This window comes from Triturus cristatus, chromosome 1_2 (assembly GCF_964204655.1).
Source record: "Triturus cristatus chromosome 1_2, aTriCri1.1, whole genome shotgun sequence".
NCBI classification, from domain to species: Eukaryota; Metazoa; Chordata; class Amphibia; order Caudata; family Salamandridae; genus Triturus; species Triturus cristatus.
In genome coordinates this window covers 493103336-493122273 of record NC_140580.1, presented here as the reverse complement: position 1 = coordinate 493122273, position 18938 = coordinate 493103336, and the positions used below count along the sequence as shown (strand labels likewise).

The 18938-nt window shown below is 37.9% G+C and overlaps 1 protein-coding gene across 13 annotated transcripts in view; it reads right to left on the bottom strand.

Moving 5' to 3' along the window:
• Positions 1 to 5156: 5156 nt before the first annotated feature.
• The window catches only part of EBF3 (EBF transcription factor 3), a 179962-nt gene continuing 166180 nt past the window's right edge, over positions 5157 to 18938 (bottom strand). For 2 of the 13 annotated variants that reach the window (XR_014961777.1, XR_014961779.1), the window contains exons 12-17: positions 18477 to 18542; positions 17683 to 17860; positions 16342 to 16530; positions 15778 to 15975; positions 8960 to 9083; positions 5157 to 6859 (exon numbers count right to left, since the gene is read on the bottom strand). Coding sequence is in view for 8 of the 13 variants with exons in the window: in XM_085606209.1 (XP_085462335.1) it covers positions 9022 to 9083; positions 15778 to 15975; positions 16342 to 16530; positions 17683 to 17860; positions 18477 to 18542 (693 nt within the window). In the remaining 5 variants the exon portion in view is untranslated. The remainder of the gene's footprint in view (positions 6860 to 8959; positions 9084 to 15777; positions 15976 to 16341; positions 16531 to 17682; positions 17861 to 18476; positions 18543 to 18938) is intronic. The other 11 variants (XM_085606210.1, XM_085606211.1, XM_085606214.1 and 8 more) reach the window with 9 other exon arrangements.

The window sequence follows — 18938 nt, the reverse complement described above, 5'->3', positions numbered from 1 at the left end:
GCTATCATTGTACACGCCGTCAAGAGTCCATGCATGCTATAAGTTTCCCTACACGGGAATCACAGAGGGTTTCAGTCCCATCGGCTCATTGTATATTTGTACATGTCTCACATGTGCACAACTTTATTCTGTCTTCCTCTTGGGAGCTATGCGAGGGTTTTAGTCCTTTTCACATTATTATATGGGTCCCTATCCATATCTGTTTGTTTCGTACACGTCTCACATGTGCATAACTTTATTCTGCCTTCCTCCTGGGAGCTATGCGAGGGGTTTAGTCCTTTTCGCATTATTATATGGGTCCCTATCCATATCTGTTTGTTGACATCACTCAACCTCAACAATGTCAATATTATAAGGACTATTGTTTCTATGGGTCTTAATCCCATCTGATACTGCTTTAATCCCTTATCTCTGTAGGGGTTTGATTTTGGGTTATAGTCCTCCCAAACTTCACTTATAGGTATGTACTTATTATATTGAACTCTCTACTGTTAATTTACACTGTTGTCTTTATATTATATTTTCCATTTTATATTGATGATGGTGTTTGACTTGGGTGGCGATTATTCTTTTACTTTTCCTCATCTTCCTTGTTTTCTTCATTCATTTCTGTTCTTTTTGTGATGTCTTCTCCTGGTGTCTTGTGTGGATTTTCAGCTTTCCTCTGCTTTTCTGCTGTGCTTTCTTTCACTATGTTTTCCACATCCTGTACTCCGGAGCTTTGTTGGTTCTTTCCTCCCCTGCCTTCTTACATTCCTGTTCTGGCCAGTGGGTGTGTTTTGGGGCAGTCATTCATGTTTTTTCCTTTGCTTTTGTGTATAGAAGGGAGGATGGTTCTTATGTTTTGGTTTTCCTCTCTTCTTTGCTTCTCTTATCCTTTTCTATTGCTCTCTTCTTTCAATGGTTTCACGTTTCTGATTTCCTCCATTTCTCCTCTTCCTCGTTCCTCTGTCTCGTTCCCTCATTGTTGTTTTTTTATATATAGAAGAAAGGGGAATATGTTGTATCTTGACTCTAATGTTATTCTTCCCCTGCCAATGGAATATTGCTGCAATGACATAACATGGAATGTTGGGAGTCAAATAGACACAGTTGGTTGGGCTGAGCACCATGCTGGCTGCTCCTGGTGGGGCCTTGATTCGGTCTTGATTTGGGCTTGACTCAGTCTTCTTGTTATCTTGTAACTATCTTGAATAAACCTCTCTTAACCACTTCTACCTGCATGGACTTGATCACTACAGTATCATTCAAACACAAGTATGTATCCCATCACTGCCACCAAATGTTGTACTGTGTTTTATTAATAGGAGTAAGTATGCACCAACCACTAGCAATAAGGCCACCACAACAATATAAGGCCCAGAAATGGTCTCAATAACTTATTCCTTTTCTCAATCCTTGGTAACTGGCAACGAGCAGGCAGGCTTAACACAGCACATATTAAAACTCCAACACCAATTTATAAACATAGGTACTTTTTGTCTCTTTAAAATGCCACCAAAACAACAAACATCCAATGTAGAAACCTGGTAATTTGATTTTTTTTAAGAATAAACACGTTCTAGTGCTTAGAAGCCAATAGTGCCAATGTGGGACATCTGGTCACGCATGACCAAGACAAAGTCAAAGTTTGTAGATGGCACAATGGAGCCCTGGCGAATACAGTAAGAGGGAGGCCCGTGTCAAAGTTTTATCTTCGCAATTAGAAACTTTTCTGGAGGATTATCTCTCGACATCGAATTGGCCTCCCCAGGCTGAATTCATGGCAGCTTCATGAGCTTGGTTCAACAGGAGCCCCATATCAACTCCTGGAAGTCTTGAGTTCTAGAGCTTTCAGCGAGACGACCTGAAATAAAGGCCGGGTCGCAGTTCAAAGTAGTCGGCTTGACTCTGGAGTTCAGGTAGGTCACCTTATGAAGCTTTTTCACGAGAGTTCTCAAAAGTTCTACCAACTTCAGGAGGTGCTTTCTGAAGTTCCTTTTGGGGGTTCAAAGTGTCCACAAACAAAATCCAAGGTTGCAGAGGCGCAGTGTTGCCCCTTGGATGGTGGGACTACAGTTCCCACAATGCACCTGGACAAAACCTTTAAATTCCAGCTGAAGGTTGTCGGCTGGGTTCTTCTTCTTGCTGCAGATGATGCAGGGGGAGCTCTTTTAAGCTATCGCTTTCAGGAAGGCACTCCTTCTCTTTTTGAAGGAAGGCAAAGTCCTTATGGCTGTAGATCCTTAGTGAGCAGCGGACGCAGTCATTCAGCGTGTGATCCTCTCGGTGCACTCCAGGGTTCCAGCAGCGCTGTCATTCATCTCCTTGTAGTTACAGGCAGGGGATTGGGGTGTTTGTGAACCTCTCCCATACTTATCTTGTGTTTTGGGGTGACAAGCAGGCGGGTAACCCTGACCAATGGGGTACAGGGTGCCACCCAAACGTTTGACAGCTTCCGCCAAAGTGTGGCATATTCTTGGTCCACAGAGCGCTGTACTTTAAAATCAAAAATGGAGAATCTTTCTTCTTAGGGTTAGAATCTGGCTAAGCCAACCTACTGGTGTGGTCATTTCCTGTAACACTCCCCTTCCAGATCTCCTGCAAATTCCATTCCGGGCGTTCTCATCTGGGGGTACAGGAAGAGGGGGTGGGCCTGGCTTGTATCCTTACTGTCCTGCTCTCTTTGAAGACCAGTTTGTTTACCCAGCCCTCTTTCTGGCCTGTTCTCTGCAGCTACATATCTACCCCACCAGATGACCTCTTTCTCTGTGCAGACCACTTATCACCTCATCACAGCAATTTGGTCACGCCCAAGGCTGACCAATCAGGAGAGGCTGTTAGAAGGCTGGATTTTGGCTTGCAGAAAATATTGTTCTATAACTTCTTTTCTGTATTAGTTTTGATGAATTTACCAGTGGCTAGTTGTTGGATTTATCATTACTAAGTCCTTGAAATATTATTTTAGCTCATTCCTGTCAATATGTACACTTTATTACTGTATTCCTATGTTAGCATAGTGAGCAGAAATGCTATAATGGGGAAAACCAAAATTGGTCATTTTTTCCTCACCATGGCATATAAAATATATTTTAAAATGTCCCTGCTTATTTTACATTACGCCTTTCCCTGGGGGCATCTCTGGAAGTATCTTCAAATCCAAAGTCGAATTTGAATATTATTTAAATGTAAAAGCAGCTTACAAAGAAGACTGACTTGTAAAATGACAGCAGGCAACACATAAGTGCACACGTAAAGTACGTGACATCTACTGGTCCTTTAAACCTACCATATACTAGGGACTAACAGGGAGGTTGTCAGTACCAATTGTAATTACACCTAATTACCATATACCTTTTGATCAGAGCACTGGCCCTGGGCCTGGTGAGCAGAGCCCTTGGCATGGTCAGTCGGTTACCACCAGCATCAGTCAAAAAATTATGGTGATGAGGGGAAAAAGGGTGACTTTCTCAGAGTATGTAAACATACATATGGTACTTGTGTAGAGTAAACAGCTGAAAAGGCAGTGGGCACTGTTCAAGATGGAAGCCAAGCATGCATTCAACACGTTATAGAAGAAGTGGCTGGTTATTGGATTGTAACTGCATTGTGATGTTGTCTTCTTTAAAGAGGTGTGTCTTGAACTCTTTCCTAAATTGGAGGATGAACGGTAGGCTGTTGGATATGCACATCATCAATACAGAAAAAGGAAATATGTATGATTGTGAAAGGATGAACTTCAGAGCGTTGGAAGAGGACCACGCTGAATAAGGAAACTTATGTCATCACTGTGAACTCTTTTGATGCATTTCAAAGACAAAATGTATACTGTATTGCTGATGTAGCTTACCCAACTCAAGAGGTGTCAAGCCCTACTTTAGTCCAATTCACCTTCAGAAGAAATGGTGGGTCTCAAACCATTTTAAGGGACAATAAATTACATCTTATTAATCCAGTAATCAAGTTTATATTCAAGAATAAATTATAAGATAACCCCACAAAAGTGAACCTTCTATGGAAAATACAGGTATATTTAGATAGTTGTATTGGAGATATATGTCTCTCCATCTAATATCAATTAGTCTCCATACTGATAGTGTGAGAAAGTAATTTCCAATCAGCCTTTATGTTCAGCTAATGCAGGTTGGTTATTTAGAAATGAAACCTACAGTTTTGGTTTTATTTTCCATGTGGTGTCAGATATTTTAATAATCAAACTTCAGATCAAATTAAAGTGGAATTCACAGACAGAAATACTTTAATTAAATATTGTGTAAAATGAACATTTTATACAGATAAATATCTGAAAATAATTACAGATAAAACAATTTCATTGTAGGGCTTTTAACAGTAAAATCTACAATTTAGTGAAGCGTTCAGTTTGGAGACAATGAAGCAATGAGTGCATTGACTAACTGATCTAAAACATAAACTGCTTGCATTTTGTAACTTAAATGGCAAACTCTATAAAATGTACACATGATTTTTGTTGCGTCAAACCTCTCCTACACAAAGGGAACACTGAAGCAATTTAGCTTCAATGTTGAATATTAGGATTATCCTCTTAGCCAAGCCTTATTGGCTAGTTAAAAATGCATGTGCAGTACATTTAACAACTGTAATAAACAGCCTTATTCACTGATTAGTCCCTCATATAAACACTTTACTAAAATGTGCATTTTGCCTAGAAAGACAAATGCCCCTCCTATTTGTATTGTAATTCTGCTGCAGTATGAGAAAGGATTTAGCTATGCTGCAATAGCAAAGCATGTAGTGCAAAGAAATAAAAGTTAGACATCCTGTCTTCCTCTCTCTCAAGCTAAAGATTTGGCACTATCAGGCACAATGTATTAATGACATAAATCCAAAAGAAGCATTTTATGTTGGATCTTTGTAAAAATAAAAATAAATGATTGTTAAAAATATATATAATGTTGTGTGCAATCTTAATTTCACACAAAAGATTTGTGCTAGAATAGTATGAGGTTTAGAATAATGCAGGGTGCAGCAGAAACACATACAGAAAGGATTGACTTATTTGTTAACCAGGTTTGTGCTTTTTTAACTTTTTACACCATTAGCTAATCAAATGAAGTGGCAGTTGGCATATATGGTGGAAGCCTGTGATACAACAGCATAACATTTTATTTAAATAAATCCACTCTTAAGGCAGTAAAGATGCTTATGTGGCAAACTTTTTAATTAAAATATTCGAAGTGAATTTTGTTTAGAAATGTAGTTCTCTGAATGTTCCAAGTAAACACGGTTCAGCTATGTGGCAAAGTCATGAGTGGCAGCTAAAAATGACTTTTTACATTCTATCAATAAAAAAATCCTACAACCACAAATGTAATTGTCTCTCTGTGGCTGCAGTTCATGCACATTTTTACTAGTATTCATAACAGCCATGTGGCACAATTTTCTTCTGACTATACAACAAACAACTTTTATTCAAAATTGTTTAGATAACTTAAAATAATATAAAAATAAACAATGAATTTGACTTTTCCTTAACATAAAAAATGGACGGAAAGTCTAAACAATAACACATTTGGAATTACAAATGAAATGAATCGACGCAATAATTCATCAAAATGTAATGCACAGTATGAAGGCAACTGTTCTTGGCTTAATGCTATTTCAGCATCACATAACCAGGCCATGACAAAACAATACATACAAGAAACCAAATAAAAAGATGGAAAGAAATATACATTTTTTAAGATAAATACAATATTTATAATTGATATGTTACAAAATAAATCCCCCTGGTGACCGCAAGTGTTTATGTGAAATAAAGTGTTGCAATGAGTAAGACTATTTTATTCCTCATGAGATTATTAAGGAATAAAATGTGCTTTTCTAAATATTTAAGTGGATCTCAAATAAACTCAAGACAAGTGTATAAATATTTAGCTACAACTTTGGCAAAATCACAAAAGTCTACAATTTTATAACCACATACAAAACACATTAGGGAAGAAGGATTGAGAAGTCAAAAGGACAATTTTCTGGGTACAAGAAACATAGACTTCACAGTAGCCTAAGAATGCAATAATATACAGTGCTAGCAATAATTTGAAAAAAATGTTGCAGATCACACTTGCTTAACAGGAAGCTCTAGCAGTGGAAGTATAGTTTTACCAACGGACAGTAGCATTTGTTCTCTGTCAGTGTGCTTGTTGAAGGCAAGAGAATTCAATATCAAAGTTACAATTTCTAACTACAATAAGTTACAAAGTTTCATTTCATTTCATTAAGATGACGTTAAGCAAGGATATACCCCCTCCCTCGTCCCTCTCGCACAATGTGATGAATTCATATATTTAACTTTTTTTCCAGTTAGATGGCTCATACCTCCTTGGCCCCCTTTTTTCACCACAAAAAATATTTCACATTATAGAGATACATAACCATTGTGATTTTAATTATGAGTACAGAAAAATGGTCTGAGGCATTTTTCATCAGTGTTTCATGGTAATCAAAATGGTGCATCCATGAAGTTTCTCCCAACACATAGCAAGTACTAGACATAGCCAAGACGTAATCAGAAACTTTATACAAAATAGGAGTCGCTTTTTTCCTTGTTCATCAGGACTGAGAAATGTGAAAATATGACAAAAGTTCAGTCAAAAATGGAATTGTTCATGAAGAAGTAGATTGTTTGCATGTTGATTTTTTTTATAGTTCAAATAAAATCTTTAAACAAAGTCTTTTTGTAGCATTTAATTGTGTTGCTGATTTTTTCCTGGAAGGTAAGTTTCCATCAGCATATCTTAATATAATAAACAAGTCCCCTGAAGGCCATCCACTGAAGCTTTTGCTACAGTAGGTAAACGAAAGTGACTTTACATTGGTGGAACTACAAGCCCAGACATAGCTGAAAGAAAAGAAGAAAAATATTTAATTAATAAAGATTCTCACAGAAGAAAAGAAATAAGCTTACACACTGCATTTAGAATATGATCAGTCAAATAAGTGAAATACAGAATAATAGACTTTACAGGTAATTTAGTAAACATTGAATATGCTTTAGTATCTGATAGGATGAATATATATATAGCAAGGCATACAATGCAAAGGTGAATTAAAAACAAATTCCAACAACAAATACTTCACTTTTCATGGAAAGAGGATTTTGAATTAGTTTTTGCAAAGCTTTCGCCTACATTCACAATATTTTTCCTAGCATTTTGATAATGGCAAAGAGTGGCCCAGACTCCCCAGGGACAGACTGTGCTGACAGCTGATAAATAACATGGTCATTTCTGGTAATGTCAGATAGAGCCAACTCACTCACAAGTCAAGGAATGAACATTTCATGGGTTCCTTAATAAAGAGGTTTACTGACCTAACATAGGGATTTAACTAGACAACTTAAATATGTAATGTTTTAAATTGTATTTTATCAGTGGACCAAAAATAACCCACTCACATTCAACTAGAACTGGGAGGGTGCACTACAGAAAAGCTAAATATTGTATCTCTCACTAGCCATCTTGAATTTTCACCAGTAAAACCTACTTTATTGTTGTCTTTCATAAATAGGCACTTTGTAATGTGGTTACATATTGTGGTGTGTGTTGTTTTCATTTAAAATGAGATTGTCAGCTAATGTATATACCGGAGATAATAGTATCAATATGCTCATGAAGCCAAGTGAACATCAGTTTCTCAGTTCATTAATTTTAACATTCTTTATGTTTTACAAACATACTGGTACAACTTTCCGGGCACTAAGGTTTGGGTACAAATACCTTTAAAGTGATATAATAACTTAGGCCTACTATATGTTTCATTCTATGAATGTTCTCATTGTTAATTATATGAGGTGTGTTCCACGCTACTTTCCTTAGAGCACAGCATGCTATTTATTCTATCACTGTAGCTATAAGAGGTTTCACGCACCTAACAGATCACTTTACCTAAACAGTTTTATTAAACTATTCTCATGAATTATCTGTCTTAATATTTTTGCATTATAATTGGTAACCTTTCTAGGATATGTTGTCTGGTTCACAAAGGATATGCCAATTTTTCTCGCTACATTTTTAAAGCTCAGTTTTTTTAGTTTAGAAAATTAAACAACCAACAATAGATCATGATTTTGTCTGTCAAATATTGTTTCAGCCCTTTATATATTGGTAATGGAAGAATAATGTTAAAAATCTTCATTTTCATTTACTTCCTGCTACATTTATATGTATGTAAATGGAATAAATGCCACACATGAGGCCCAGGTTACGTCTGAGTTACTAAAATTAGGTTTTCATCCCACTGTCCTACATTGTAAGAATGCAAATCACATCAAAGATATACTGAACATTGTGTTTGTTACACCACTGATGGAACCAGTTTCCTTTACTCAAAAGCGCATGTGCCATTAGCAATTGTATTTGGTTACTGCATCATATAGTCTTTAGCCAAGAAATATACTGCTTTTCATATTGTATTAAAAATAAACATATGAACGCTATGTGTTATGATATATTAACGGGTATAATTTGCAATACCAAATAGAAACAATAAACTGATTAATTTTAAACTTGCATACCGCATAGATAGAACAGTTTTAAAATGTACAATGTTTGGCAGTAGCACACCCGCTAATTTCAAACCAGGCTTTCCATGTATTAGAGCACAATTCATAGGACAAAGAAGCTATATTTTATTTTAGTTTAGTTACTTTGAAATCATGGTTGCCACTTTTCAATGCACTGTTTAATGTAAATACAAACATATCTACATTGTTGTTTTATCATGCAAATTGATTTTTCAGAGGATACAAGCATGAGATAAACAACACCCATATCTCTCTCAATATTGATTAATATAAGGACAATCTGACGGGAGACATCATATGTATATTTATATATAACAAATTTATAAAACGTCATTAATGAAACATTAAGGTTTTCAGGCAAACCTCAAAAATTAGGAAAAGAAACATTAGGGTTGAGGTAATGAGACTAAGACCCACCTGGGAGTATGAAACTTAACACACCTTCATGAATGATTTTTAGAGATGCTGGGTTTCCGGATTCAAAAACGACAGAACCGACTTTGCTCAAACTTGGCAAAAGAATTCAGCCTGTCAATCCCACCTGAAATCCAAAATTTCAGGCAGATTGGTGAATGTTTATTCAAATTATGGGCAACTGAAAAAGGGGGTTATAATGGGAGTTACATTCAAGCCTTAACTATATATGTGGGAGTGAGCACAGGCATAATGTACACATGGATCACACAAATATAGCATGTTCCCTCATTGCATAAAACCTCCACTTCATAATTGGTCTAAGTTAACAAGGTGTTGTTCACATTGGTAAAACTGAATGCATATTTTTCTTACCAAGTTGATATCAATGACATGTAACTTTAAAATGTGTGTCCTCTTCTCATAGTTCAATACACTTTTGCATTTTTAAGTTAGATTCACAAACTGCACTTCATGTTCGTACTGCGATTTACTACTATGAACAATAATGCTAAATTGCAATACAATTACTGCAAATCCAAGAAAAAACAAATGATATTTTGTGATACCTTCTTAAATACTAAATTTTATTTGTTATAATCATCCCCCATCCCTGTCCCTATCATTAATAGTAATGCACTATAAGGTAAAAAAAAAAAAAGATTATTTAGCCCGAAATGTGTTTTTATTTATACACAGGTGTGATCAAATTAAGTATTGCCACAAGCGCTTTCTTTGACTGAGAAGTGTGTCACATTTAATTTCTGTATGCCACTAAAAACCTAAATTAAATATGACTATATTTTTGTTTTAAAAAACTGAGATGTTGTAAGTTGCTCTGCCTCGTAAATCATCTAGTCCTTGGGAACTAAGTACACATGCATGCTTTATTTATGTAATGAAGGTATTCACTGCTCATATTCTACTAAATCTGTAGGATGTTTTGTGTGTTCATGGGCTCCACAAACCACACATTGTGGTCTGACTCAGGGGTTGAAAACTGAATCTGTAGGCCATGTGTTGCAGATATGAGATTCCTGTTACTCATGAAGGTTGTAATTCATTATGCAAGCAGTGAAAAAATGTGCTGCTCTTATACCGTCTAATGCTAGTTGTATGAAGAAGACATGGGAGAGAAATGGTCTGTGTAAGGGCAATGTCAACCTGGTTTTTAGATTCAACTATTTATGTTTCACGTATGTATTAATACTCAGAAAACCAAGTGTTTAACCATTAATTCACTTTCTTATGCATTATGGCAATTTTAAACACCATTTGCCATGTAGCTTAAGTATCATTGACACAGTGCACTTTTCAAAAGTTTTACTTTTGGGGCAGAATATTTAGGATAGTGCAACAATATTCATTAAATCATTTAGCTAATCTACTTCAGAAAAATAAGAAAAGCCAATAGACGTTTTGGCAGCATGCTAATTTGAGGATCTTTTTAAAACAATCACAGTACACCATCATCCCTTAAATACTCAAGGTTACAATATTTCATATATTTTTTATGTGCTATTAGGAGACTTAAGTACTGTATTGTATTGTATTGTATTCAATTGGATTGGAATTGCATTTATATTGTGCTCACTACCCCTGGCAAGGCATTGAAGAGTGTTATACCAGACAGCATGGTGCTTAAGAATCCAAGGGCTAGATGTACGACGAAAAATTGCATGCGCAAATGGGTTTGCGATCCGTTTAGGCCTGCAATTTTAGTGCGGGCCATGTACTTACACTATTTTGCGACTCGCAAATAATTTGCGACTCGCAGAATATTGTATTGTGACTCGCTATTAGGAAGGGGCGTTCCCTTCCTAATAGCGACTGCAGAGCAATGTATGAATGTTTTGTGACCACAATTGCGGTCGCAAAACATTTGCAAATTACAGCCCTCTTCAAGAGGCTGGTAATGAAGTTGCATATGGGAAGGGGTCCCATATGCAAAAGTATTTTTTAAGGGCAGGCAGTGGTCCCAGGGACCAACACTACAATGGCTCTTTTTTAGAGGTGGGTGCTAAAACGCTGAAGTGTTTAAACAATCACCACTTTTGAAATGTGTGTGATTGTCCCTGAATTTGAGGCTTGCCTTTTGGCCTGTTGTAAATATGCAGTACAAAGGCAAAAAATGATGCATCGGGTGTTCTACGTATTTCAGGAGTGGCAGCTACTTTGCTAAGGCAGAAGAGCGTCACCCCACTATCTTCAAAAGGAAAAAATAAAATCATAATAACGTATTGTTATTATTATTTTATTTTTCCTATTGAATTGAGTGGCTTTCGGGGACAGGACAGGGCAGGCCAGAGCAGGGAGAGGAGTGGTTTGCTCTCCTTTAGTGCGCATCTCTGCTTGGCCGACACTCTCGGGCCAACCAAACAGTCCTGCGCACTTTGCATCTTCCCCACCAGGCTTGCTTTGCAGAGCCTGGTGAGGAACATTCCAGTGGCGGCTCCTCGAGGGAGTGCTACGGGGGCGGTGCGGCGGGGGAGGGGCAGGGTGGGGGTTAGTAAACTACGCAATTGGGCTGAACAAAGTTGAGTAAAGAAATAAATAAACAAAACGTATTATATTGCGCGCGCTGCAGCACCAAATCGGCGATGCAGCGCGCAACGTAATTAGTTTTATTTCTTTATTTCTTTACTCAACTCCGTTTGGCCCAATTCTGGAGTTTACTAACCCCCACTCTGCCCCTCCCCCGCCCCGCAGCACTCTCTCGAGGAGCCGCCACTGGTGACTTTATGAAATCACAGCGGATAGCTACTGATCTATAATCAGTTCAACCCTATATTTAAGTAGGTTACTTATTTCAATATGAATCAATTTAAATTAACAGAAATGCAAGTATGTTGCAGACAAAGCCCAATAGAGTAATTTGACACATATTTGTTTAGGTTTATAGGAAAACAACATTTCGCCCTAATAAAGAAAACACTTCTCTGTTGTTGGAACATATTTTACTTGTGGGGCAGTAAGATCCAATAGTGTGGGACTGCCAAACGGAAGACGTTTGTTTTGCAGCTGTGATATCAGTGAGCTGTCAACAATTAAGTAAAACATCAGCATTTCACTTAATGGGTGGCAGATGATGTCCCACGTGGAACCCACCAAAAGAGCAGACTCCAATATGTTTTGGTTCCCTTCCCTGCCTCAAAAAACCTCTGAATCGCTTCTGAACACAGGGCAGGCTTTTGGTTATCCTGACCAAGAAGTGGGCTCTAAATTTGACATTTCCAAATAATGTTTAGGAAATGGTTGGTCTGGTACAAACATTACCAACAATGAAGTAGGTATTGGATGATAAATGGGGGAAAGATATGTTTCCAACTGTAAGCCATTCAAGTCTTCCAAGGCAGCAAAAGGCTGTTGCAGACATTTCAGACATTTTCTGGGAGGTACATAGTTTAATCAGGATGTATCCTGGTACTAGGCACTGTAGCTCTCAGTACTGACAAGAAATTACTGTAATGCTCCAGAGTGGGACAAAATGTCTTGTAACTCAATTAAAAGTAATGAAATCCTGCAGCCAGAGATTAGGGGTGTAACATATTTGCATGGTGCATATCCCTATTCAAATGTGCTCTGACCTGTGGTGTGCTACCAAAGAAGTGACTTCATCAAGAGAATGAAGAACCAGAAACTACGACATAATGTTCATCCATTGTTCCTCCTGTATTGGGTGATATGGACCACCAGTGATACATTTCCAGTCTCTCCAGCAGCTGCTTACTGCCTCTTTCAAGACATCACAAGACTCATTATAGTAAAATGTAAAGAAGCATGTTTTAAGGGTAAAGTGGAGAAGCTACTTACTGGGGATTATTTATGTTGAATATGCATTCAACAATATTGAAATTTGGAGAAATCCACACCTTTAGGTTTAAGTGTTGTTACATTTTTATTACAATATATAGTTTAAAAAACATTACCTATATTCCATATCTGGATATTGACACACCAAAATGTATTTATCCAAAGAATTTGATCATAAGATTTGTCGATCTTGTGTGTGAAGGAAAAGTTAACTGATTTCTGCATGAAAATATTTTATGCCTAAAATTAAGATCAGCCCCTCTCCTCCTGGCCCTTTGGATATGGGTCTGACCAACCCCTACTTACAGAATTGTGACATTAAGTTCTAGATTGTGTATAAAGTGTATGTGTTGCTGATGCAGGTGAGAGCTATGCTTCTCATTGTCATTTGACACACATGTGGGTAGGCGCAAATAAATCACTATTTGTGTCTCTAGCAACAATTGCCTTTTTCCTCACTAAACCGATGGAGAATGATAATTTCACTCCTCATTATCAACAATGTAATATATATGTTGTTTGGTGAAAATAGATTTACATGAGTATATCATTTCCCCAAAGCATTTGAATAAATTAGAGAACTGCCTTTGTGTCAATTAAAGCTATAAGCAGTAACTAAGGTATGCACCAGTGATTTCACAAAAATGTTCCCATACACTGAAAGGAAGAACTACAAAAGCATGATTCCCTCTCCCCTTACTGAGCAGTGAAATAGGTGTGTGAATACCCTGTTTACATTTGCATATCCTCTTGTTTGTGTGTTTAAATGCATGCCTTAGCATAAAGAGATATAGCATTTGGGTCACTTAGTGACAAGTATGGAGTATGAAAAACCACCATGCAGTCGCTTACAAGATTAGGGTATGAACAAGAGGAGTTGTGAGTTCCATAGTGTGTCTTTTACAGTGAAATATCCAGTTCATATTAATTTTGATGCCATTAAAATAAAGTTACCTTAAGAGCAATGGTTGAGTCAAAAGCTTATCCTAGTCTATGACCTACAGTGACTCTAAGAACCTTTCCGTGTTTAACTTTAAACTTGTCTAAAAAAATATTATGATTCTGGACATGACAAGGGACAGAGAAGCCTATTATAAAATAAAGGTGATTCGAGAGACGAAAGACAATGGCACCATTATTGTCTTCTTTTCTTATATCCTTAGCAGAATGAATGAGATGCTGAATGTGCTGGGTAATTGAGCTACCTACATGTGAAAACATATGCCCAACCATTGCATAAAGCAATTTTCCTTTAACTCTTTCGATTTATTTGAATAAATAAATAACCCCTTACTATTGCAATTGTTCTTAAAAGCGGTACACTCTGCTTTTTTAGTAGAATAAGGTATGTGTTAAATGAAAAGCAAATGGCTGCCATATAAGAACAGTGGGCAACTGTTTTCAATCTCCCAAAATGAGTATGTACCCAGAGAAAATGGAGTAATCACTGTGATGCAGTTGGTTTTAGGCCGCAAACTTGGCAGGAACTTTCCAATGGGTAGTTATTATGGATGTATGTGTGTGTGTTTTTGTATGAGTATGGGTGTTTGTATGTGTGGAATACTCACATACACATAAATATTTTACATACACTACCTAATATATGCTGTATGCTTATTAAAGGAACTGTTTGCAGGGGCTAGCAATCAAATGCTTACTCTAATATGTGACATCATCACATGCAGCACCATGTTCAGAATTCTGTGTGAGAGGAGACAGAGACTGTAAAACCAGAAGACTTAGCCATTTGCATGTCACTGTAATGGACATTTAATACCCAAAGATACAACATCAGTGGCCGGTGTACCAATGGTGTCACAAAATCTTACATATATGGCTATGGGACTTACAAGAAACTATAAAATGAGATGTTACAGGTTCTAAAGCAACACCATAGACGTGAATATTAAAAATGTGTAGAAAATAGTTTGAAACACATTACATAGACAGGTGTAGATCACATGAGCCTCATGCAATTGCACAAAAAATAGTGCACGCAAACACTTACACAAGTGACTATAACATTCCAAATTAACATTATATGATGTAAGCTCTCTGGATTGCAGCTTTATTGAGTACTTGTCTTGCTAAATGCAGTTGTAGTGATGCCATAAGGTGCAGACTACATGGAAAATTGCCAATGAATGAACAGTTGTCAACTATTGATATCAAAATGTTAAATGTTTCTGGTTTAATATAACTGCAACCTAATAGACACTAAGCTTTAGAGTATACTTAGTGAATCACTATAATGATATCCATGTGTGCAAATATTAAACCTTTTAATAAATTTTCGACCCATATCAGTTTTTGAGGTGGGGGTAGATTGTACTTCAACCGAACTATTTTAAAATATTGCAAAGAAGGCAGGAATAGCTCCCAAACTACAAAGTATTGAGTAAGTCAACATAGGAAAGTTCAAGCATTGTCCCAGTAATGTCAAAGAAATCAAAAATACAAACACATGTCCTGAATATGCATGCAACCCCTTTTCTGGTTATTGGGTAAAGTCATGGGTTGAAATAGCTCCGCAGCTGACAGTGCCAGTCAGACAAACGAGAGGGTAAGTGAGAGATTAAGCATGGATGGTCATGCTACACTCAGACTTAAGATACATTTCATAGTTTTACAATTCCCGAGACATGAATGCATGCCAGTTGAAGGAAAACATCTAAATTCAGCATGGAGTACACTACTGGCCATCATCATTTTCACCATAGCCAGTCAATATATGCTGTAGAGCAAATTGGGTATTGTGAAGAATTATGATGGTGACAATCATTAGTCCTTACTGCAAGCAAGGATTCACTTACAATCCTAGCATACTGGTTGTGCTTTATTTTTTTTCTGCAATGCTGGTTGTAAAATGGCAATACTGCGAGCCAGGAACTTTGGAATACGAATTTTAAATGCTTTTTTAAATAAAAAAAACAAATGAAAACTTATGATTTAAGTGTATGCATTGGAAAGTCTGCAATACACACACAAATTAGAGATATCCAGCTCACCTTGAAGTCCATTTCCATTTGCACTGGTGCAAGATGGTGGAGGAGAAGCTTGGGGCCTGACAACGGGAGCAAAGGCGCTCTTTTGTTTCACTGCAGAGATGACATTGGCAGGTGAGAATGAGAAAATGCCGTGTGTACTGCTACAGTTTGAAGGGAGGGTGACCGAAGAGGCTGCCATGGTAGGGCTTGACGGCACTACTGCAACAAAGCAAAAATAATCAGGACTCAGACTGAGGAGCTTTTTAACGGCAGACATGGATAAAAAAAAGAGAGTGTGAAGGCCTTGCCTCTTAAAACAGAATAAAAAATTGAACAAAAAAAATTGTCCTGGCTCGGCCACTCTCTGCTTAACAGGCAAACTCGTTTGAGTTGGACCCCCATTTAAAAACTATACACACTAAACTTGTTAGCAGATCATAGTATGTAGCATACAGGTCAAACATAGCTAACTGCATTTGTTTATGTCCAGCCTCCAAAGTCACCTCCTTTCATCCAGTAGCTTACATCAAAGACAATCAAAGTAACACCGACATTGCTTGTGAGTGGGCGGAAGGAGACACTTACTGCCGTAGGGGGAGTTGGCGGAGGAGCCGTTGAGGAATCCGGGCGAGCCGGGTACTCCGAGGTTGGGCATGCTGGCGTTCCCATATCCGTTCATGCTATTGCTGACGGTGTTGTAATTAGACTGCTGCGGGGTGCTGCTCGGGACGTATCCTCGTGGAGAAACACTGCTTGTGTTGCGGCTGTAACCTACTGTGAAACACCCCGCCCCAAAACGATAATGTTATTATCAGCATTAATGGCGGCGCTCTGCATCATGCAGCAAGTTAGATAGAGGCCATTATCGATCACACAAGCTTTACCCCGGGACGCCCGCGACTCCCTATCAACTATTGCTGCGGCAGATAACCTTATCACACTGAGCCTGCTTAAATCATCGCGGAACACTCCGTGTAGCCTCTCTTTCTCCCTCAGACAGCCGACAAAAGCTTTCTTCGATCCAATTGTGTCATTTTCCCTCACATTTGTCTTTAGTAGCAATTATCAACAGGCTCCATCCCTGCTTTGTACCAACACACGGAGTGAACTTTCCACCTTTGCAGACCTTCAAATGCCACAGCTGACAGGAAACAACTTGTTTGTTGCAGTGATTTCGCTTTAAAAGGCTGCTTTCAGGTCTTCATTTCTCTGATTGATATTTTTATACTGGGGCCCGGTACCTTGCGCACTGGGTGTCTCTCTGGAAGGGAAGCTGAGCTCGGCGGTACGGAGTGAAGGATTGCAAAGCCATCATTAGGCCAACAAGAAACAAGCGCTCTGACACTGATGGGCTGCGGGGAAGCCTATCCTGTCTATGTCACTTTTGAACATTCCGCTTGGCAAAAACATCTTCAACTCTTAGCCACCCTGGGTGACCGATTATCATTTTTAAGATAAGAAAGGCTATTATATTAGAAAAAAAACAGCAAAGCACGGTACACCCAAGACGTCCTCTGTTATAAAGTGATGGCAAATAGTCACCAATTAAAACATACAAATCTTTTATGTATCTTGCCTCATATTTACTTAAGTGGGACATTAGAATGGCCCCAAATAATGTTTGTACATATAAATATTTTGGAAAACTGCACATTCGACCTCATCATATAAGTGATGCCACTAGAAACTTTTCTGTAAGCAGATAAACACTGCCACGTCAATTTACACGTTTGATGTGTGGCATGGTCTGATTAGAACCAATGTATGTTTATCAATATTAAAATCAGCTTTTTGGAATAAATACAGAAGGTATTCAGAGGTGTCAAGATGCTTTGCTGATTCTATAGTGATGGATCGATCAGTATTGAAGTAGTTAAATCCATCACTTTAAAGGTCATGGCAGGCCACCCATTGTACTAGACATACCTTGGTCATTACCTTGTGAAGATTCCGATACGTTAACTGCTAGCTGACTGCTGAAGGAGTTCACTCCCATCATGCCGCTGTGAGAAGGGGTGTTGGCAAGAGAAGGGATCTGGTTGTGATTGCGCGGTACGCTGTATAATGCTTCGGCGATGTCAGCAGCTCGTTTCAGGATAATTTCCTATCAAGTAATAAAAGCATACATTAATAACATGTAGCACCTAATCTGGCATAGTGTGAGAGGATAGGTGGGCATGTTAGATAGGCATAATGTGTTTTAGTCACTTTCCTCCTGTTTACACAGATTAGCATAGCCATACACTCATTAAAATAAGCACTAACCATTGACAACTTCCACATAATCAAATTAACCAACACAGAAGCAAACACGTAACTTTTATTTCAAAAGAACAAATATAAAGTGTCTTCATCGGATGATTTCAACATATATGTTTCTATATTTGGGTAGTAGTTATTACACTGGTTACGAAGGTTTGCGTAAGCTGTCCTTTTAGTAACCACAGGTTATTGAGTGAGTGCAAGGCGTTTCCCTGTTTTAATGGCTGCTTGTGTTCTTGGCATCGCATATACTATAGGCATTGTGGAGAGACAACTAGCTGTAACAAGACAATAAGTATGAAACATTTTACTTGGAGGACTGCATCAAAATCCGACAGTTCTCATAGATGCTTACATAAATACCCTAAATATATAAAAGAGGTTTGATACAATTTTTTCAATGGATACCATGGTGGTGGCTGTCTTTCCTGACTAGGGAATATACTATGCGAACGTACCTGGTTATTGTGTGGCATCCCATAGAGGGCTTCGACAAGGTCTGCTGCTCTCTTCAGTAATACTTCCTAAAGACACAAGATATTTTGTCTGATTAGCAACTAATTGGTGGAAGACATGCTTCATACACTTGTTAAAGTATGACCGCGCTTGGAGAACTAGTAAAGTGGGTAAACATTATTCAACAACATGCTGTAGCTATTAATACTACACCTGATGGTGGTATTACACGTATAGGAAGGTATTTTGTTTTGGACTTCTGATTTTAAGCTGAACTTAGATATGAGCCTAAAAATAATGTTTCCCCCTGCATCCAGCTGCTCATTTATGATTGACGAGAAAGAGTGTTTGCTGCATGTAGCTGTGGTGCTGCATTCTCGAAGCCAGTGCTCGAGGTTTAATGATGTGGGCTTATGGGTATTAAACAAACAAACACATGGCGGAGATATGAAAGGCGCAGGCAT